Genomic DNA, 22900 nt, shown 5'->3' with positions numbered 1-22900 from the left:
TATACATCCATGCATTTTTTTTAAAAAATGTTTTAATATCGCAGAAATATGCAGGTCGGTCATTTTCCCGAGAGTCTTCATGGAAATAAACTGGATGGCTTGAGTCAGTTAAAACAGCTGTTACCAAAAAAAAGCCCCGAATTAAAATAGAAACGATATTAAAGTTTAAGAGTCTGTGATAAAAACTGATTGCATTTATTGTAGTTTTAGAATTTTTCCTCTGGGAGGATTAAACGGCCCTCGGGGTCTTCTCATTATGATTTCATCAATCAAGGATTTAAGCTCAGCACGTGTGCGCGCGCCGTGCCCTGTCTGCTTTGGAGGGGAGACGAAAAGAATCCAGACCAGACAAGCTGCCGCGCGCCCATCCAGACAGCGGCCTGGATGCCTGGGATGAGCGCGGGACGACGGTAGTACACGCGAGAGCTTGGCCGGGCCACGTAGCGGGGTTGAGGACGCCGATGCGTAGATATCTCCGCAGTCTATAGCGGACATAAACAAATAAGCGCCCACATTTTGCACACAAAGACCAGTGGCAGTGGCCCGTCTAAATGCATATCCGTGAATGAAAAGAGAGAGGGAGGGAGAAATGCGTGTGCAACCCTGAATCTGTGCAACTCTGATTGCACGAACGCAAGAAGAAGGTCGCCCTGACGGAGGTAAGCCAGCAAACCGACAACAAAATATCGCTGTTTTAGTTGATTTTAAGCACTTACGTGTGTGACACGCATGACAGCTGTCGGAAACAGCAGCCGTGGTTCGCCGGTAGTGCGGGGCCGAAGCTACGGTGAGAGCAGTCTGCGAGCCCGGCTAGCGCTGACTTTATGACAGTGTCGAGTTGAGTGGGTTTACCAGTAGAGCAGTCTGGGTTTTGTTGAGAAAGCGGCATTTTTCATACTGCACCACAGCAAGAGAGAAACACTGATGACAAATTATGACATCAGCTTTTCGTTTAGCTTCACGAGGGTCCAAAAACTGTCAGACTTTCCCTTCGGAGTGCAGCATCGAAATTAAATGTAACGTTAATGCTAAATATTGACGTTAACGCTAGCTTTGAGCTAACTAGCACCAACCTGGGCGGTTTATGTTTTTTTTTTTTTTTTAAAGTGAAACTACTCTTTTGTTGGAAGCTACTGCCTGTCTGCAAACACCAGCCTTTAGATTGTAGTGCTTGTGTATTAATATGACTGTTCTCCAAATGAAGTGACCTTAACTGCACTAAAACATCTAATGGCTGCACCTTGAGCTAATGTAGCCAAGTTAGCTTGTCATGTGTGTGCAGGTTAGTACCTATGGACTACTGCTAGCTAGCTAAGTAGCCTAAGTTGGCCTGGCCTGCACAACGTTACTGTTGTTCGTTGTACAATGTTGCCTTTTTGTTTTAACCCTTTCTTTGCTTCAAACACACTGCAGCGTTAACTGCAAGTCTTGTAGCTGAATACGCTGCATCCAACCCGACGAAAACAAATTCATATGCGCATGTGATTTACTTAGTTTTGATGCATATGAAGCCCTTTTTTATTATAGTCACGTTTCGGTGTGTTTTCACAGTCCAAATCAGAGTGTCAAAGTAAGTGCTAAAGGCTACCATGTTTTCTTTCCTTATCCATAATAGAGATATCCCAGAAGTAAACAGCTCAGCAGTGTCTCCTAAAAAGCTGGTGTGGAAGAGATGGGAGCTGACATATTCCTTGACCACTTCGTGTAGTGCCTAAAATGATATGTGCTATATCAAAAACCCTAGGTACTGCTCTATGACCTCGATTATGGGTTTGAGGGCCAAATACCTACCGAGGCATGGAGCACCCCTGCAGTGCACCACACAGTGAGCTGGTTAAGGTCTTATGAGTTTGGACAGAGTCAGGAATGTGAACCTTCACAAGGTCCTCCACAAGCTGCAAAAGGGAAAGCTCATTAAAGTCTAGACTCAAGAGGGTGCATGGATTTGAGTAGCACTGCTGCATAGTACGAAGCAAACGTGACACATTTTGACTTCAAAGGTCTCCTCTGCTTAACTGTCAAAGTTTAGCCAAGTACTTGTCAGCATGTGTACTATTTAATGCTGATGGGTTTTAAGTGTTGTATGCTGCCGTTGCAGTTACACTCCCATCCTGTGTCATACAAATATCTTAAGCCACAGTAGCATCTATCCGGTATATGACTGGCTTTGCGGCTTACATATGAAATGAGTTCTGGCTTCTCTGAAACGTGATTGAGGACAGCTATGAATTGGCCATTGCTGAAAAAACTTTGATTTCTCTGCAACTTTTGCTGAGCATTAGTAATTCTCTGGCTGACAGGTCATTTCAGTAATCCAGACATTCATTGATGCTCTTTTTCTTTTTTTGCATCAGGGTACAAAGTTCATCTTTGAAAGCTGTTAAAGCTTCAATAGGCAGTTGCAAAACGATCTACATTTCTAAAAGTTTGACCTCCCTATCCTACAAGGTGAATGTGTAAACTAATTACTCGTGATATTGAGAAGTCTGCGCTCTGCTTGATTCCCACATCAAAGGACTGCATTATTTCACAGAGAGTGAAACCCCAAAATGACTCATCGTTGATAATGATAAGCAGTAGAAGGGTTATACTCAACAAGGTTGTATAACCACACCGTTTATGTGCTTTTTTTATTTTTATTTCAAAAATGATCAGCAATAATGTCTTTTTGATCAGTTTTATATTGGTATAGTAATAAATTGGCTGTGTTGTTGTGCAAGCATGCCTTTTTTTCAAACGAGAATGTAAACCAGCATAATTGCATGTTTAGGCATGGGGGTTCTCTTGCAGTTTATATTGCTCTGTCATCTAGACACAGGATAATCTATTGGGCTTTGTGAATAGGACTACCATGTGAGTTAAGTTGCTCTGTCAGTGCCGAGCTTGCCCTCCCCTTGTGGTCTTAATGCTCTCAGAGCTCCTGTCCAATTCTCAGAAAGGATCAGAGTCAGCCTACACAGGAAGGCAGGTGTGCCTTATATGTGCATACCCAAAGTCTACATAAATGGCTTACTTTTTTGCATGCAAAATGAGGTAGAACCAACTGATTAATCTCTGGCTTAAAAAATTGCTTTAGTTCAGCTTATCTCTGCCTTCACTGCAACATGCTTATCTACAGAGGATCAAATTCACCAGATATACGCACCAAGTCTTGAGGTGAAAAGACAATCTTTGGGAAAACGACCAGTGAATTAGAAAGAAAATGTTAAATAAGATGGCTTAAGCTCACAGTTTGGATCACCAAAGTTTCATAGCCTATTTTTAATTAATCTGGTTTTATTCGAGATTATTTTCAGTAGGTGCAGCTTCTGTTGCCAGGTAGGATTAAATCAGTGGTAGTAAATGTAAGACACCACAAATTACACCAACAGTTTAACTGACAAATAATGATCTGGTTAAGCCTCAGAGAACTCATTATGATTAATATTTGATCACGGTAAAATAATTAGGCTTATGCCTTAATTACAAAGTGTGACCCATCGTCTCAGCTGCATTTCCCATTATTTGCACAGTAATGCTCCTTTTTCTGGCATTTACAGAAACTCTTTTCTAATGGTGACTTTAAATTAAACATCAGAACAAAGCAGAGTTCATGGGTGGAGTGGGGGGGTGTGTGAATGTGAAAGTACCTGTTAGCCTGTTTGTGATTTCTTTGTAGACGGTGGTGTGTCAGTTCTTGAAATTTAAGCATAAGATGTTTGTGAAGATTCTGAGGAGAGGATGTTTGCTGTCTCCTGGAAAGGAAATGTAATTTTTGTTTATTGCATGGGGGGAGGTTTTCTAGCGAGCAAACCGCCCTGGTGCACACTCAAAATGGTTTGTAGGGTGTAGGGTTGTTCAAGGTCAGCAACCTGTCATCCAGGGTCAGTTCCAGGATTACATGTACACCAAAGGCAACATCATACATAAGTAATACATTACTCTTTGATTCAATGTTTTTTGAGCTGTTACTTGCATGAGCACAGTGATAATACTGTTGGTTACAAGAAGTGCACTACTTCGGCTTCACTGAAAGGTTGACATACAGTTTCCTGTGGTTGTATTTGCAATACAAGCTCCTAAGCTGTGGTTACACTATACTCTCCAACAGTCAATGGGAGGTTTGTGCATGTGTGATGTTGAAGAAGATCTTGTGTTGTTTAATCAGTGTGCTTTAGGACTTGAATCTGGCTTTTGCTTTCTGAGAAGTATTTCTGTAAATGGTCTCTAACCACCACTGGAACACAGTTAGGACTGAGTGAGTACCAATTTATTTATTTAGTTTCAGATTGTAGGTAGTTGTGATTGCATCGGTGTTTGTGCATAGACAACCGATGGTGTTTAACAAACAGGCTGTTTTCTGCTCTAGCATTAACATCGATCAGATCGTCTTTAAGAAGATATGTTACATATTTTCAGTATTGAGAAGAAGTTGTGACTTGTTGCACTTTAGTTGATCTAAATATGTCCTTATTGCAAGCATGAATGTTGCCGTGTCACTCTATAAAGCAAACTGTCTCTGCTTTATAACGAGGTGTTTCAGTTGTGGTTTAGAAATATTTAGACTGCTCATTTGTTGAAATTGAATTCACTCGCATTCATGTGTGAAAGCTGTGGTTTCCACTCCTACACACAACACTGAAACATTTGTGGCCAAGTGTGGCACTCACTGTTCAGAACTTGACAATATGGCTGTAGTTTCAGGTCACACGGAACACTCTCATCTATATTCTTCTGTTTCTTTGTCTTATCTCATAGGTAATGCACAACAAATGGCTGTTCAAGCAAGACGCAGAGGTCCTTACAGCATTTCCGTTTTTGGTATTCAGCTCATCTTTACCTGCTCTGCTGTTTGAAGACTTGCGCTCTGCAGGGCAGCAGCCTGCAGCTCAACAACTGGAGGGGATAATTTTAAATGTTGAGAATCAACGTTAAGACTTTTGTTTTGCTTTCTGATTCTTAAGCACATGGTACAAAAGTTGGAACTGATTGTATGTCTATACAGCTGCAGTTCTTTGCTTGGACGGCATGGATGCTCTCTTTGAATCCGGTTGACTGTCTCTCACCTCATCCCCTCCTTCCTGTCTTTTCAGTAGAAGGAGGGTGGGGGATTAGTGTGGTGTCCCCTGCCTCTCCTTGTAGGGTAGGCTAGTCTACCTAGTTACCACCGCTGTTACTCTTTTCCGTTGCCCTGTGCTCCTACTAACTGTACCCCTCCATACCTTCTCCCTCTTCATGAAATCCTGTCAAAGCCTCAAGGAAGAGGTTTCCATCCCTAGTCTTGGCGGGATGTCACAGGAGGAAGGACGCAGGGCACCGGTGTCCCAGTCCTACTTTCACTCTCCTAACCCAGACCTGGACTTGACGGGAAAGATTTATAAGAGGGAGGTTGGTGGCAAGCCTTATTCTGTGTTAGTGGACAATAAAATGGCAGCCAAGACATCCATGGGAGATCAGAACATTGGTCAACACCAACATCAGCAGTATTTCAGAGAGGGGGGGGCTGGGCAGGAGGTGGGGACACAGGGGTCCCAGGCAGGCAATGATGGATCCTCTGATGATACTGAAGATGATGATGAAGATGAGGAGGAAGAAGAGGGTGAGGATGGTGAGGAGAGTTTCAAGCGTGAGCAAATCATTGTGGAGGTCAACCTGAACAACCAGACACTTCATGTATCCAAAGGGGACAATAAAACTGGAACCACAGCAGATGACTCTGAAAGAGCTGGAAGTGATGATGACGACGATGAAGAGGAGGAGGAGGAGGAGGAAGATGAGAGCCCTGAGGAGGATGAGGAGGAAGATGAGGAGGAAGATGAAGTTGAAAGTCAAAGAACGCGGTCAAAGAGAACCCGTCGAGGGTCTAGTAGTGCAGCAGCTTCCAGCCAGCCACGGAGGAAAAGTCTGCGAACAGCTCTGGGTGCTACCCCTGCTGGAATGACTACCAGAGGGCGACGGAAACGCACAGAGCCTCCAAAGAGCAAAGGCAGGTCAGCTAGGTCAGCTCCCTCCTCTTCTCCTACTGTACCATCAGGAGGGAAAGCAGAGGTGGAGGAGAAGGAGATGCTGGCATGTGAAAAATGTCCTCGAGTATTCAACACACGCTGGTACCTGGAGAAGCACATGAATGTTACACACAGACGAATGCAGATCTGTGACAAGTGCGGCAAAAAGTTTGTCTTGGAGAGTGAGCTAGCCTTGCACCAGCAGACTGATTGTGAGAAGAACATTCAGGTAATCCAAACCTTTATCTGATATTTGTGTAGTTACTCTTGTAAATTTTATTCTGGAGAAAGAGGTTTAATATATTCTTACGTATAAAGATGTTTAGATAAATTAGAACAAGACTTTCCTCTAAGCCATGAGACTTGTGCACCTGTACTACAGCCTTATCTGCTGCTCCAACCCCAGGCTCCTCTTTGACACCTGCGGACACAAATTCTTATGTATTAGTAATTATAATATTGTATTTTTCAGCATATATTTAAGTATATTTCTGGCAGGTTTCAGTTTATTTCTAAATTACATTTGAACTGAAATCAGTCATATTTAACTGATTAGAATTTGTAGTCATGTATTTAAAAAAAAAAATAGGGGAAAAAAATATATATATATCCATCCATCCACCCATCCAATGTAACTGTAGTATTAAGTCAGGATGCCGTTTTCTGCCACTAAAGTTATTGTGGTATGTGAAAGCAATCACTTTGTTTAAAACATTTTAATGTGACCAAACTTGTGACCTGATGACTATGATACCCTCTTGGTTGATGTTGGCATTTATTTTGTTAGAAAATCTAAAGGCAACATTTGACACTTTAAAAAGTTCAATTTTCAAAGAGAAAACTGATTGCTAAAAGTTTCAGTAACTTGCTAGCAGCAGCAGACTCGGAGCTCTCTCAGCTAATTTATGTGGCGGTTTGAACGTAGCGGCAGCTGAGAACTGAAAGTGGGTTTTCAGCTGTTAGCTCACAGGAGAAGAGTGTGGCTTTTTAACTAAGGTGGCCAACAGTCATTTCACGGGGGATGCAGCTTTCAAGGTGCTTCATGCTAGTGATGTTATGCAGCCATTATACAACATTCATCACTCACTAATTAAAACAGATATCAGTTATGAAATATGCAGAAAGGTCAGTAAAAAGCACATATAGCAAGAAATTTAATTTAGCTGAATTAGATATTCCTGAATTCCAGAAGTGTTTGACTTGTCACATTAGCCATGATATTAACCTTAAAATTCTGCAGTATTTCTGTAGCTTTCTTTCCCCTTTTGATATTCATTAAGTTTTGGAAAAAGTCTAAAGTTATCATGGACTGCTATATAAAAATTCTACCTAGACAATGGTAATTAGAAGTTATTACCATGAAAGTAAAAGCACACAAAAAAATGCCATAACATTTTATCTCCTGAAACATAACTTAAGCTGCGGTGTGCTTTGAAGAAATGACGGGAAATCTGAGCTCGGTCATGCATTTCCTGTGTAATTTATGTTTAGATTGTGTGCTGGCTCCATGTTTTGAGGGCCATATTGTTTTCAGCCACCACAACAATACAACTGTAGGAGTTTGTGTTGAATTTACTTCATAAGCTATTGATAACAACATTGTCATGGTTTGGGGTAAAGCAGCACAGAAAATTTCTGTCAAATATGCAACCTAAAAATACTAATTGTATTTTGTTTGAAGTCATGTGTGCATTACTGGTAATGCTTAAGCAATATTTTAGATACAGGACATCTGAAACTGACGTTATTTAGATCAGCCATCTATTATCAAAAATATTTCAGTGAAAGAAGGTGCATTGTGGTTTTACTTCTCTAAAATTGAAAAAGGCGACTCAGCATCTGAATCCCCAAGGGTTATACAGCTGTTTTTAGCAGCTTTATTTAGCCCTTGGTTTGTTCTGCTTGATTTGCATCTGCAGTTCAAAGAAAATGTTATTTGAGCAGCTTCCTCTGAGCCACCCGAAACAGTTTGAAACAATTACAGGGTATAAAGAAACCTGTTCTCACGTCATGGAGATATAATATGTGTAATTGTGCAACTGTTTCTTTTTTCTTTTTCTTTTTTGTTTGTTTTTCCCCCTTATTTTTTGTCCTTGAAGCAACTCTCAAAATAAGTAATTCCTGTGCATGTGTACTAACAATCTAATTTAAAAGGCTCTGAATTATGAACTTCAGTTTTTCCACTTTCATGTTTTCTGTCAGCTTTTCTGATGACCAAAGAGAACAGTAGTTATATTACAATATAAAACAAAGGGAAATTAGGAATCTTTTAAACATGTCTATACAACCATTTGTACTATGGCAAAATGTGGATCTTTTTTGAGTAGGCTGACTTTAAAACATGAACATCTGTATATAAACACACTTGTGATGCTACCAGCAGTACCGGTGGCAGCTGTGAAAGAGCTCCAGGGTGAGATGTAAGAGTATGTGCACACAACTGGTTCCACAGTGTTTCATTTTATTTATTGATTGATTTTGTTAACATGGAAAAAAGGAACACGTTGTTGGAAAAAATTCACATGATATCTTGGCAATCACATGCTAAAAGGCAGCTGGAAGAAACTGTATTTGGTTTTTTTGGCCACTTTGTTTGTGTGGATACTTTTTCACAGTTCATCTGGTTGTTATCTTGTCACACTGCAAGATATTTTATTTTAGGGAGATAACAGCCTAACCATAAAACTCATGCTAGACAGAAATGACTGCAACGCCCAGTTTGATGTTTGGTCATGGCCAAACATCAATGTATAGTACTTGGACATGTCTGCAACTGTCCAAGTACCACTGATTTATACTTTGAAATTAAAATGGTCTTTTGATCGGGTTGCATTATGTTCGGTATGATTTAAGAAGGAAGTATTACTATTGAAGTTTTTTGTTGTTGTTGTTTTTTAAATCAAGAGTAATGATTTAGTTATGATGATTTGGCCGCTTCCGTTTTTACTTTGATGGTAGGATTTAGAGGGATTTCAGCAAGATAAACCCTTGCTGACTTTTTGACTTTTTTTGCCCAGCAGAGGGCGCTGGAGTATAATAAAAGAATTCTGGCTGATCAACACAAAATGCTTAATATTAATATTTTTTTGTCTTCTTTTTATACATTTTTGTTGTTGTTGTTCTTCAGTGTGTTTCCTGCAGCAAGTCTTTTAAGAAGCTCTGGTCATTGCATGAGCACATCAAAATTGTGCATGGCTATGCAGAAAAGAAGTTCTCATGTGAAATCTGTGAGAAAAAATTCTACACTATGGCTCACGTCCGAAAGCACATGGTTGGTAAGTTGCAGCTGCTGTCTGTTACTGTGATATCTAGAAGTGTGAGACACCACATGGCTTTCAATTAAATAATATTCACCTGTACAAGATCCATTTTTTTTCTTATAGATACTCAACATAGTGTCTTTAGTGACAACATGCTGCCTTTTTTTTTTTTTTTTTTTTTTTTTTTTTTTTAATATTGTGAAATGTAAATTCTTTTGTATGATCATGTCTCGTCATAGCATTTATTCAAGCAATACCAATTTAGTTAAAACTTTAATTTGATTAGTTTGTTATGATTTAGCTATCTCACTTGCATTTTTTTCTCTTAAATCCAGCTCATACGAAGGACATGCCATTCACCTGTGAAACGTGTGGGAAGTCATTTAAGCGCAGTATGTCTTTGAAAGTTCACTCACTCCAGCACTCTGGAGAGAAGCCCTTTCGTTGTGAGGTAAGATGTCTAACAATAGACTTCAAACAGTGACCGAATCGGTATTTCCCCTACATAAACCATCAAAGTATATTTGGGTGTTATTATTTTTTGTTTGTTTGAGAGAACAATGCATCCACAGTCCGTTTACTTGTGGACAATCCTTTGACCTATATATATAAACTTCAGGGTGTGCTAAGCACCTAGTCTGGGCTTTTCCATCTCCTGTTTTCCTCCAGTCTCCTGTTGTGGACTAGAGCTTGTGGCTGTTGTCCTCCTCCCACTCTGGAGATCCTGTGAGCTGAAGGGCTGTTGAAACCAGAACCTGTTTAGGGTGGAGAACAAGTTCATGTGCCACTATACCAAACTCATGGAGGCCTCAGAGGAGTATGGCTGCAGATGGTAGACCAGCAGTTCATCTGCATAATAAGAGACTTGGATGCAGCAGTTCTAAGTTATTTATTTGTAGCACATAAAACTTAAAGGGTATTATTTGCTCATTGACTTATTTATTCACGTAATCCAGTGCTTTTGTGTCCCAGTCCCCACCACAACTAAAGTTTAAAACTGTGGTAAAACTTAAGAGGAAATAGATTACTGCTAATCCATGTATCTAGAGGATTTCTGTACCTTAGGCACAGATTTCTTTGGCTGGCCTTATTTGAGTTCATACTTGTTATGAATAAAAAAATAAAAAAATAATTTTTAAATCACATCGGGGCGATCGTGGCTCAAGAGTTGGGAGTTCGCCTTGTAATCGGAAGGTTGCCGGTTCGAGCCCCGGCTCCTCGGTCGTTGTGTCCTTGGGCAAGACACTTCATCCGTTGCCTACTGGTGGCGTCAGAGGGCCCGGTGGTGCCAGTGTCCGACAGCCTCGCCTCTGTCAGTGCGCCCCAGGGTGGCTGTGGCTACAATGTAGCTTGCCATCACCAGTGTGTGAATGTGTGTGTGAATGGGTGGATGACAGGTTGTGTAAAGCGCTTTGGGGTCCTTAGGGACTAGAAAAGCGCTATACAAATACAGGCCATTTTATTTTTACAATTTCACAGGGTTTTGTTGCAGTTGAAATATTTGCGTTAAAGATCATTTACATAACATGGAGGGCATATAATAGTGGTTACTCGCTTCCTTTTCAGCAGGCATGGTTTAATTTACATACTGTCTTCAAATACCCTTGAACAAATAAAATTATATAATGCTGAGAGTGCAGTGGCTTTAGAAATTTTTATATAAGCAAACATTTAAATTTCACCACCCCCCTTCTTATTTATTTTTGGTGTGAATTTTACTGTTGATTTTATTTATTTTAATTCAATTATATGTTTGAAACTAGTTTGATCACTTGAATGGAGTGACAGAATTTTTTTTGTTGTGTGCTGTAAAAGCAGACTTACACCAGTAAGTTTCAGCTGGGAGACATCTGTGTCCTGTGGTTTGTGAATAACCTAAAATAGTCAGTGTCTTCCAGATGTTGACTGTGCACTGTGTGTTTTGCATTCAGTGGACAACGTTCTACAGAGGCGCTAAAGCCAGACCATGTCAAATATTAGAAAACCACGCAGGAACACAGTTCACCAATTAACTGAAGCGTTAAATAGCTGAAGGAATAAATGTTCAATGTATGCATGTGACATCTGTGAGAGAAGCGTTTTGTTATGTTGTGTGACATGATGGTTGTTTTGTTTTGTTTTTCGTGTTCAGCTGGGTTGGGTACAGTTGAAACAGTGTTTTACTTCAGCCGAAGACCTTTACATTCCCCAACTATTTAAATGGGGGTCAAACCAGAACTATGTATGGAGGTGGAGTTACTCTAATCAGATGTTTGAGGTCGTCATCAAATATTCAACTATATCCTTAATAAGTATATAGGCTGTTTATAGAAGCAGCTTTTCTTCCCTTACTGACATTTAATTGGTCAGGTGGTGCCACATTAAGATTATGAATACTTCACTTCAAACCAGATTGCAAATACAGTGTTGCTGCATGCACCAAAATAACCTGAGCAGTGGTGCTGGATTGTGGAACTAACTGCGTTTCTTAAGCGTAATGCGTCATAAAGCAGTCCCTACACAGCAGTGTACATATAACTCTAAATAATGCCACACAACAGTTATATTTAACAACAACAACAACAGTTATGAAAATGTTAAATAATAACATTGACATTTTCACAAAATTATCATTTGGGACAAAACAAGGAAGCAGCCAAAAGCAATAAGTGATTTATTGTCAGAGCTGAAGCAGCTTTTGTCACATCAAAAGCTGTTTTATGATTGAACAATGTTACGGTTCTGTCTTAAACCCTTACTGATTTACTTGGGTTACGGTTGTCAAAATAAACATTTCACTTCTATTTTCACATTAGCGCATGATAAATGTTTTATCTAAATCAGATTGTCAATTTCTGTGTGTCAGCAAGTGTGCTTTTTTTTTTTTTTTTTGTGTGCATGCTGTTGTACTGACTGTGTGTGTGTGTGTGTGTGTGGACATGTTATCTGAACGCATCTGTTGTTTCTGCTGTAGAACTGTGACGAACGGTTCCAGTACAAGTACCAGCTGCGCTCCCACATGAGCATTCACATCGGACACAAGCAGTTCATGTGCCAGTGGTGTGGCAAAGACTTCAACATGAAACAGTACTTTGATGAGCACATGAAGACACACACAGGTGAGAAACAAGTGTGGGTCTTTTAAGTTCCATAAGTGTTCTGGGAAAATCACACATGCCAATCAGGCATGTGATAATCCATATGGCTCTGAAACCTATGGACTTTCTGCAAAAACATGAGTGACAGTATTAGCCTGCTTTTTAAATGCAGGAAACCAATTCTAGTTTCAGAGCCCTTTTTAAGTGGTGAGGCATTTCTATGAAATCAGGAAGCTTTATAGAAAACTCATCACTTTGCTTGTAGAAACTGAACGAGGCTGCACTCAAACATAGTACCCTAGTTGTAGTTTCTCCACAGCAGGAGATTCCAGTTTCAAATAATGTAATGTCTCCACTGTGGATTCTTCAGTAAATAATGTCACTAACTGGTTACACACAACCCTCAAGTCTGATATATGTAAACAGTATTTTTTTTTTTTTGGCATTGATCATAGTCTATATAAAAATAAAACTCCCATTTTTTTTTTTTTTTTTTTAATTTACATTTCTTTTTCTGCAGTCAACTAAAACAAAGAAATGACTACTCAGCAGATACTTGCTACTTTAGTCGACAAATGTCTTGCCCTTCTGTTTTCCATGTTTGCATAGTTTCCTCCCAGCTTATATTTAAATGCAGTCGTGCAGAAGCAAATTACAAAGACCAAGTTGGCCCAGCTGTTGAGGGGAAAATTACATTTCATACAGACCAGTTGTTTCCTAAATCTTTTTTTGTCCTTTGCTTGACAGTTACAGCACTTTCTACTCTTATTGAAATATAACAAAAGTCTCAAATGACTATAGATTTATTTTACTTTTAAGTTTTTTAAGTTTATCAAACATTTACCATCCTTCATTGGCCTGCTTTACCAGCCACCCAGTCACCATACTCATCCTAAAAAAAGAATCAGATGGGGAGTTGCCAACAGGAACATTATAGTGGTAAGAGCAGGAGACTTTGCCCAGAATTTTTAATGAGAGGGATGTTCTACATCAAAGAGGAGCCTTGCATATACTGTGGCTTATAATGACTACCCAAACACATGCTGTATTACACCCCTTTGATTTTCTGTCTCTGCTGCATTGCTATTTCTAAGACCACTGCTAAGCAGTGATGCTTGTATGTCCTTCACTGTTTTTCACCAGCCGTGCCTGTCGTGGGTGGACACACTGCACTCCATAGGCTCTCACAGTTCTATTTGTGATGTGTAATTATGCTACCCTCTCCTCTCCCTGCTGCTACCAACCAATTTAGCCTCATCCAGGAGGAGACACACCCAGTCATGCTCTGTAATAGGAAGCATACACTTTCAACACCCAAAGTTTGGTTCACTGCATACAGATTTTTTTTTTTTTTCCATGTGAATTCTCATGAGTGAATGTAAGGTAACAGTTACAGAAGACTAGCACATTAACTGTCACCTTTTGATATTCATTTAGTGTGGAGGAGCTTCACACATAACATGCAAGAATAAGGCATTTAGAGAGCCCTTCAGCAGCCTGTTAATAGATGGCTGTGTGGGTGGTAGCAGGCACATTCAGTGGCTCCATGGAGGGAGGTTAATGAGAGCGACAATCCAACGGAGCTGCTGTTGTTCACTTTCACATCTCCTCTGCTCAAAGTGTGAATTGTAATAGCTTCCTGCGGAGTGGGTGGGTTGACAGCAAAAACTTATTTACATATTTAAAAGAGAACTGTTGCTCTCTGCAGAGGGAAATTGTTAAAGGGGGGGATGGTTAACTTTGTTGAATATTTAACACTTTCTAACCCTCACTTTTGACACCGAATGACTTTATTGTAATGCATTTTTTTTCCCCTGTGCTCCATTCTTCTTGTTAATTGGTAGAAACTGTTCTTTTTTCTCATTCAGTGTTGTTGTTTTTTATGAATCTATGCAGGGGAGAAGCCTTTCATTTGTGAGATCTGTGGGAAGAGCTTCACCAGCCGACCCAACATGAAACGCCACCGCCGCACCCACACAGGCGAGAAGCCCTATCCCTGCGAGGTGTGCGGCCAACGCTTCCGCTTCTCCAACATGCTCAAAGCACACAAAGAGAAGTGTTTCCGGGTCACCAGCCCCGTTGTTCTGCAGACTAGCGGCCCACCTGTGCCTGTCCGGATCTTTTCCAACACCTTCTCCTCATCTTCCTCAACCTCTGGCCCTGGGCCCTCAACTGCCACCCTGGCCACCACCTCAGCAAACATGGGCCTCAACCCAACAGGAGGGTCTATTCCTCCTGAAGGCACTGTGGGGCACACATTTTCCCATGTGCCACTCCACTCAGCGCCCTCTCACCATCATCCCCACCCCTCATCAACCCAGCAGCACCTCTCAAGCACACCCCAACATGCCCAACCTCACCCCCACCACCACCTAGCAGTGCCCCCTGTCTCCCACCTCCCCCCACCTCCAGCTCTTTTTAAGAGTGAGCCCCTAAACCACTGTGGGCACGAAGACAGCAGCTACCTGCACCACATGGCCCCTCCCGATAAGGGCCCCGGAGCCCCGCAGCACCACTGAACTGTGCTGCTGGTCTGTAGGCCAGCACCAAACCGCGCCTTGTTCCACGTCTTCTCATAGTCCTGCCTCAGTTTTTTAGTTTCAAGGCCCCCAAAGCCATGTCTACAGAGAAGGCGTAGCGTGACCAGCACCATTACTCAGTATGTGTCTACACAGGAGACTTCAGGCACTGAAATCAAATGTGTGTTTTATAAGTGCTCAGAGCCCAGTAAACAGCACTGTAATTACGTGCTTTTGTTTAAAACATTTGTGTATATAGTGCAAGTAAAACACAATGCATTACACAGTCGTGCTAACTGTTATGAGTACTTCTCTTTTTCCTATTAGAAAAGGATGAGATAGATCACTGAAAAATGTGGTTGAAGCTCTTTCTGTGTGGACATAAAGCAAAGGTGCTCCTGTCGAACAGATTTATGTAACTCAAGCTAAACTTTACACACCCCTGTGTGTTCTGAAGATACAGACTTATGCACCCTCAGTGTACACATCATGTAACACCTCTACTTTAAAATCCTGCTCAACTGACAAATATTTTCTTCAACAATTTCTTCTACAGAAAACAATTTTAGTGCAAGTTCTCAGTCTGTACATTATTTTCATCAAAAGCTGCTGATGGAAGTCGTCTCATGTATTACCTGGGCTTCACTGATCAAAAGATCAGTGTCACTGATTTCTCCTTATGTCAACTTGACCATAAGGTTGCACATTGGTCAGGGCTTGAGCTTTCTGTGTAGGTCCTCCCCATAGCAATACTGCACCTGTCCTCCTAGTTGTACTGCAGAGCCTTGGGGCCCCACAGAAACGTTTAATGAATGTTGTAACTGGTTCTACCTGAGCCTTTCTCTGTGTTAAGGTCAAGTCCTGGCCTTTCTGTCAGAGGGGCAACAGAAGTTGTGCAAGATGCAGTGCCATAGGTTACAGTAAGGAAGGGGGGAGGAACTTTGTAAAAGGACATTTGGTCAAAAGATTTTGTAAGTGGTTAATTGAATCTGGACTTAGTCTGAGATTCATTACATGATAAAATGGTGCTTTCCATTCCAGTACATGAAATGTTTCTTTTGTTTTTGCTTTTTTTCTTAATTTTCAGAAGTATGAACTACATAATAGCATTGTATTGTGTCATACAGAACATGTCTTGCCAGTTGAGCTTTTCTGCTGCGCATCCAAGGTTTGACTAGATATTTTGCGATCAAGACAACTCTAGTTATGCAGGACATTGCCTAGGCGCGCACACACTCACTCCTCACACTTTTTCAAGCACACGCATACACACAAAAGACCACATGGTCACTGATTTATTTACTTTAATCAGTGCTGCCTCAGCTTTCAATACTGTTGGCCAACAGAAGCTTTTAGATAACGGATGACTGTCGAGTACTGCCACTGTGAGGGGCCAACCACGTGGCCCCATCAGGATATATCCCACCTCCCTTCGCTGCTGTCGATGATACGGGTTATCATGTTAAAGGTCATTTGACACACACACACAGTATACACAACTGGGACCTTTACTCATCAAAGTTCTTAATGGGAAATTATGCATATTCCTCTCAGCCTATATTCCACGGTTTGGTGTGGGGTGGCGTTACTTTTTTATTTTCTTTTGTACTTTGATCGTACTGACATACTTTGATCCACACAGGCAAATGCATGTCTAAAGTTGCTGAATGTTGCCTACGCAGAATGATGGCCGATAACTCATATGTATGTTTTTTTTTTTTTGTTTGTTTTGTTTTTTATTTTTGTTTGGGTTTTTTTTATTATTATTTAATTTTAATGTCTTCTGCTCAGTTTTAAGCTAATGAATGCTTCTGTCATGTAGATATACTGTTATTAGCACATGATAGGAAATGACAGGATAAGAAGCAGTGGTCATATAACTTCTAATACTTGGAATTCTTGTATAGATAAGCATATGTTTGATCAAATCAGCTAAAGAAATTACATTTATTAATGTAATAGCCAACAGTGTGAATGTTACTTGTGTAAAAGAAGAAAAAGGTTGGCTTGCGTTGGAATGAATTTGGGATTGCTTGGTTTTCCCCTTCATTCAGTCTGATCGTGTGTTTAGAGTGTGTCTGTGTGTATGAGTGCATGCAGTCTGTGTCTGTCTGATTGTCCCCAGTGCTCTTGTACCAAAAGCTGCTTTTACACAGTGTGCCCCAATGTACGCCTATTTTGGGATACCTGACCTGAACAATAGCAGTAAATCTACCACGACCCTCTTTGTATCATTCTAATGGTGGTCAGTCTGAAGTGGTTAAGCTCCATTGTTTAGTCTCTTTTTGGATTTGAGACCTGCAATTATCCTGCCATTTCTGTGGGTCTTAATACTGCTGCATTATTTGCTTATCATCCTGTCCCCTCTGGTTCACTGCTGTGATTCAGCATTTTGCAGTATGGATTTTTCTTTTTTTTTGTTTTGTTTTGTTTTTAAAGCCTTTTCACTTGTGTGTATTCTCTGCACTTTACTGCTGCGTGGGTGAGGCGCAGGGAAGGGAGGGAGGGGTGGGACTGACAATGCATTGTGGAACAGAGAGCAGTTGTGGCTGCACGGGAAAGGGTGGAGATGGAGGTGATTACTTTGAGTGGATGTTTTTTAGGCAAGGAAAGGAGGAGAATCCCAGGTGGAGGTGGGTAGTGTGAATTGGACCATGGCAAAATAAAGGACATTTTCTTTCAGTGTCTGCTCAAATCAAATCATTGAAATACACTTTTTGTTTTCTCCAGTATGGGCTCCCTTTAACATGAAAGGGATCTTCCTCCTGCTTTGGCGACTTTACACTAGCCCCTCCACGCACTTCTTTGTTTTTATCTGTTCATGCAGTTTTCCCCCTTTTCTGTCATGTCTTGTTTTCTCGGTTTGCAGAATGATTCTCCTCCTCCTTTCTTTGTTATATAGAATGCACTTTCTACTAAATTTCTTGGGTAGTTAAGGAAAAATAACATTGTATATTCTTTAAAGATGTTTTAAAAAAATCAATATACTTTTCCCCTTCGTATTTTTAACCACTTAATGTAGCATTGCGTATTTTATTATTGTATCTGGTACAAAATGTGCAGCTTTATAATGTCCTGGTTTGTCTTCTTTTTTTTTTTTTCTTTTTTTTGTATGTTATCTGGGGATTGAGGAGAAGTTGGGGGGGGGGGAGTTGGGCCTTTTTTGATAATGTACATTTAACTGACTGCTAACTTTAAAAGTAAAAACAAGTAGCCATGATTATTACATCTGAGTTTCTGTTTGTGTTTTGCTTTGCTGGATGCGGATGGTTATGAAATGCAGCAGGTCTGTTTAACTTTCATACCTTCCTTTCCTGAAAAGTGTAGCTTGCTGCCACTGTGGCTCTTACTCTACTATTTTTAGGTTCACTGGGTTCTTGGCACAACATGTTACCTAACATTGGCTGCGGGCTACACATGACCCTCAGGGTTCAACAACAGCTTTGCTTTGCTGAGCATTTATTTGACAAGAGAAGTTTTAGATCCTCTTCTTTGTGAGCACTTCCTGTTCACTTTAAAGTCACAGCAGGCTTTATTGTATTTGAGGGTAGTGATCTTGACAGTCAAGTACCCACATTGTACCTCTTAGACATGCAAATGCACCTTGAGGCCATATAACTACTTACATAGATTACAAGAGTGTGTTTAAAATCGTCTTCTTGGATATCTCTCGTTGCATCTCAGCCAGGTTTATTCATGCATTAACAGCGTGTACCTCCACTGAGGTCACATTAAGGCATTTATTGTTGCTAGAATACCTCCTAAAATGCTGTGTATCCTCCATCACCATAGGAGGTTTTAAGTGGCGCACCAATGAGTCACATAATCCTATAAGGTAGCAGAGCGGGCTGATGGGTAGAGAAAAGTGTGAGTGACTCACTGTTGGTGAGTGGGTGGTCAGGTACCAAGGCTCACTCCATGAGCAGGGGAGATAATAACACACCGTCTGTACATCTCCATTCCCATTTGGGCTTGAAAATAGTCGGCCTCCCCAGCTGTTAGTCATTACGCCTTGCGGTGTCGAGGAGGGAGGAGGCCCCCCCTCCGTCTGTCAGCAGGCAGATAAAGAGAGGAGGGCTTCATGCCATGTTTTTGTAGGCAAGTGTGCACCGTTCTGAAACTTGCAGTGCGGTTCATTAATCAGTATACTTGCAGGGTTTTATCTAGACTGCTGTCTCGTGGAGAAACAAGCAAGCAACACAAACTCCCTTGCTGCGATGCTAATGTTTCCCTGTAGTTAATAAACGAAAACACAACACTGCTCTCAGATGTGAAATGATTTCGTTCCAGTCATCCTCACAAATGTCTCGCATGTGGTACTTTGCCCCCGTTCCCTGTGCCGCCTTTGCAAAAGAGTACTTATTGGCCGGAAATCCAGATCATCCTGGATGAGGGAAGGTGCTTGTTCTCTTTGTAAGAACATGAGAGAGCATTAAAACTGTTCTGTTTTAAGTGAATGTGGCTGAGTTACTTTAGCAAATTCAGATGAGATGGGGTTATTCAGATGTTATCCCTGACTCTCCACTCCAAATTGGAATTACACAAAGACGTATAAATGGGAAAACTTGAGAGCTTGACCTTGTCCCATTGACCTCCCAGCTACCAGAAGTGCTTATTCTCCACAACTTTTCTTTTCTTTTTTTTTTTTTTTTTCGGTAAATGCTCCATTGTGTGGATGTGGCTATGCCACGTTTGGAGCCATGTATAAATACTAATAGGCTACATTTACGAGACTGGCGCACATTTCTTATGGGTTTTTCTTCTTCCTTCCTCCCCCTACTCCCACAATCCCCTCCCTCCTCCACCTTTTTATATCGTGAACGCGCGCAATAGGCTGCTATTAAATGGGCGGACTCGGAGGCGCGGTCACGTTCAGAGCGGCTCCGGTGGGTTTGAGTGGCACATAAAAGTGCGCGAGCCACCGGCCGACCGGCGGAACTCTACCTCTCCTCTATGAGACCGGATCGGAGCTGACTGACACCGGGAATCGGAACCAGAGCCGGTGACTCATCTGTAATTAGTATTATTATTATTATTATTATTAGTAGTAGTATTTTAAACCTCAATCCAGCGCACATCGCCTTCACTGCATGATGTTTGTGCTGCTGTTATGTAAAACAAAACCCTTCTAGATTAGCAGCCTGATAAGTAGCCTTGACTTTTCTTACTAATCAGTAAGCTATTTTTATTTTTTAAAGAAAAGTCTAAAATCCCTATTAATAGTTGTTTGTTTGTTTGTTTTTTCTTTATGTGTGCTTTATGAGCTCTCTGACCTTTTTTCGGCATTTGTCTGCCTTTTAAGTTTGTCCCGTACTGCGTTTCCACTGATTTAGCATTCATTGTATTTTTCTTCCCATAAAGGAACAAACCAGCTACAGTTTGAAGTCAACTGGTTGGATCTGGACATCCACTGTAGACATCAGGGAAAATCCAAGGTAAGCACACGTCCTGTGAAAAAGTTGAATAGGGCTGGCCTGCCGCCCGGATATATAATCTGTAGCTTACCGTTTTGCTTGCTTGCTGGAACTGCATAAGTGAGTCTTACCTTGTTTTTCGCTCTTCTACACAATACTTGACCCTTTTTCCCCCTCTCCACAAATCCATAATTTGCTGCCGCCTCTTGTCTGACACAGTTGCTGGTTGGCTGCTTTATATTATATTTATAGATATTTTTTTTCGTGCCTTTTCATTGAAATTATATTATTGTTATGAAATCTATATTTGACTTCTTTGCCTCCACCCAAACCCCCACACCCTCCTTTATTGCATTGATGTTTCCCAGAAGGTCACCCTCCACCTCACCGCGGCCCATTGCGTGGGATGCTGGAGAGCAGAAGAGCGGGGGTGGAGATTTGATGCCACTTGGCAATATTAAAAGTTGTGGCGTAGTAAATCATGGGGGATTCAATCTTCAACTGCTGTTATGTCCCACCCCATCCCCCAGGCGAGGAGGAACCCCAGAGACCCAGGCGCTCAGAGATCATGGCCTCCCACCCAGCTCACATCTCCCCTGACAAGCGCTTCCTGATCTTCTTTGACTTCGACGAGACCATCGTGGATGAAACCAGCGATGACATGGTCGTGCAGGCCGTCCCGGGTCAGCACCTCCCCGGGTGGCTGACGGACACTTATCAGCCCGGCCGCTACAACGAATACATGCAGCGGGTGCTGGCCTACCTGGCGGAGCAGGGGGTCACCGAGAGCGACATACGCAGCATCATGGAGAAGATACCGGCCACACCTGGCATGCTCACCCTCTTCCAGTTCCTCCGCAACCGGCCCGCGAAGGACTTTGAGGTGATACTGGTGTCCGATGCCAACACCTACTTCATAGAGTGCTGGCTCCGGCGCGTCGGGGCCCGCCAGCTGTTCCACCGGATCTTTTCCAACCCCGCGACCTTCAACAAGGACGGGCGGCTGGTGCTGCGGCCCTTCCACTCTCACGACTGCCCCCGGTGCCCAGACAACATGTGCAAGCAGGTGATCGTCAAGGACTACGTGGCCCGCAGGACGCAGGAGCGGGGGCGCCCGTACCAGAGAATCTTCTACGTCGGGGACGGAGCTAATGACTTCTGCCCCGCGCTCTCCCTCGGTCCCCGCGACGTGGCCTTCCCGCGGAGGGACTTCCCCATGCACCGGCTGATCACCGAGACCCACGAAGCCCAGCCAGGGGAGTTCAAGGCCGTCACGGTGCCTTGGGTGAGCGCGGAGGATGTGGTGCAGCGGCTCCGGAAACTGGTGGCAGATTAAAGGGTCACACACTTAGAGAGAGAGTGTAACACAGAGGGGGGTAATCAAGGGGCCAGCTGACACTTTAAGTCATATTCTCAGGTAAAATATTCCCAGAAATTGTTGTGCACAGCAATAAGATATTTGTACCATCTGCGAGGGTCATTGTGTCTATCTGGCAACCAACACGTGCCTCAGTCCAGAATCTCACGTTTTTGTTCCCCAGTCCTGAAATAGAAACCCGGTTTAATCATTAGACATCAAGACCTCAGCTGTTACCCAAAGTGGGGAATCAAATGTAATGATATAAGCATATTAAAGCATATTTCAGTATAACTATAAAGTTTGAGAGCATCCGATTAATAAATATCCTTCAGTGTGGACCATGGAGTGATCGTAAATGTTAAAGTGGGTCAGTGGTGTGAGGAATCACTGCAGCAGTCAATAAAAATCGTATAAATAACATGACAAATATATCAACCAACTAACTTGAGTGCTCCCGAATAGCAGTCATAACTGTTTTATTACAAACTGCACATTTTTGAATATGCAACATTAAATCCATTAAATAAAATTCAGACTTACACTGCCATGTGATGGCAAAGGGCATTGAAACTGACCAAACAGTATTTTTTATGTTCCCCAGACACTAACTTCTGTCTAATTGAGAACTGTATGAATGACCGTGTATCAAGAGTGTGTGTGTGTGTGTTAATGTTTATCAGTCTGTCTTTATTGTGTAGGCTTCGCCTACTGAAATTATCAACACCAGCAGGAATAAAGCCATCGACTGAAACTGTGTCTGTGTACGTTTTATCACATTGCCAGAATCCACGAGCATTAGTGAGCTCCCCCGATATCGTTCATAAAGGCGGGACATAGTGTCACATTTTCTGTTGCAACGCTGACAACTGCTAGGATATCCCTCGTCTGAAAATTTTTAGACTGCTTTAACTCCCATCACAAACTCACACATTTGAAAGAGACTGCAATTAAAAACGGGCTTGAAATGACACCTGAAAGCCACATTAAAACCCAATAAACCAATGATTTTTTTTTTCCCACAATGACGTCTTATACTTTAATGTTTGTTAAAGTATTTTCATTCTTTATTAGAAGGCATGCCTGACTTTTAGTGTATAAAAAGATTACAATATGTCTTTACTTTCATCTCCTTTATCTCCTCACGAGCGTATTCATGCGTGTCTAGTTCCCCCTTGTGGCTAAAGGGTGTAACTACATACGCGATGTTGTTAAGGTCTTCATTCAGGTCACCGATTAAGATTTATGTCTACAACACGGTAACGTTTACATTTTCCGAGTCTTTCGGC

At 41.7% G+C, this 22900-nt stretch overlaps 2 protein-coding genes across 4 annotated transcripts; both read left to right on the top strand.

The window, feature by feature from the left end:
* The first annotated feature begins 301 nt into the window (after positions 1-301).
* On the top strand, positions 302-19854 carry znf652 (zinc finger protein 652). 2 transcript variants are annotated; one of them, XM_084925353.1, is made up of 6 exons: positions 302-659; positions 4738-6213; positions 9112-9259; positions 9580-9695; positions 12198-12342; positions 14218-19854. In XM_084925353.1, exons 2-6 carry the CDS (start codon positions 5215-5217, stop codon positions 14838-14840), a joined length of 2031 nt encoding a protein of 676 aa, XP_084781479.1. In that variant the 5' UTR covers positions 302-659; positions 4738-5214; the 3' UTR covers positions 14841-19854. The 2 variants fall into 2 exon arrangements, with proteins under 2 accessions (XP_084781479.1, XP_084781478.1); XM_084925352.1 differs by lacking the exon at positions 302-659 and adding an exon at positions 3669-4237 and having other exon boundaries at positions 14218-18068.
* Positions 19724-22365, top strand: phospho1 (phosphoethanolamine/phosphocholine phosphatase 1). Of its 2 annotated transcripts, none has more exons than XM_084925354.1 (3): positions 19724-19853; positions 20202-20275; positions 20623-22365. In XM_084925354.1, exon 3 carries the CDS (start codon positions 20736-20738, stop codon positions 21588-21590), a length of 855 nt encoding a protein of 284 aa, XP_084781480.1. In that variant the 5' UTR covers positions 19724-19853; positions 20202-20275; positions 20623-20735; the 3' UTR covers positions 21591-22365. The 2 variants fall into 2 exon arrangements, with proteins under 2 accessions (XP_084781480.1, XP_084781481.1); XM_084925355.1 differs by having other exon boundaries at positions 19727-19853; positions 20785-22365.
* Positions 22366-22900: the final 535 nt, after the last annotated feature.

The sequence above is a fragment of the Perissodus microlepis genome, chromosome 4 (genome assembly GCF_051167445.1).
Source record: "Perissodus microlepis isolate ML-2025 ecotype Zambia chromosome 4, ASM5116744v1, whole genome shotgun sequence".
NCBI classification, from domain to species: Eukaryota; Metazoa; Chordata; class Actinopteri; order Cichliformes; family Cichlidae; genus Perissodus; species Perissodus microlepis.
Note: the sequence above shows the minus strand (reverse complement) of the source record. Positions and strands in the feature narration are given on the sequence as shown.

Bases quoted from the DNA above. Each gene is read 5' to 3' on its own strand.
- znf652 (XM_084925353.1), top strand. From the start codon at position 5,215: ATGAAATCCTGTCAAAGCCTCAAGGAAGAGGTTTCCATCCCTAGTCTT. The intron at 6,214-9,111 runs GTAATCCAAACC...GTTGTTCTTCAG, and splicing joins ATTGTGAGAAGAACATTCAG to TGTGTTTCCTGCAGCAAGTC. The intron at 9,696-12,197 runs GTAAGATGTCTA...TTTCTGCTGTAG, and splicing joins AGAAGCCCTTTCGTTGTGAG to AACTGTGACGAACGGTTCCA.
- phospho1 (XM_084925354.1), top strand. From the start codon at position 20,736: ATGGGGGATTCAATCTTCAACTGCTGTTATGTCCCACCCCATCCCCCA.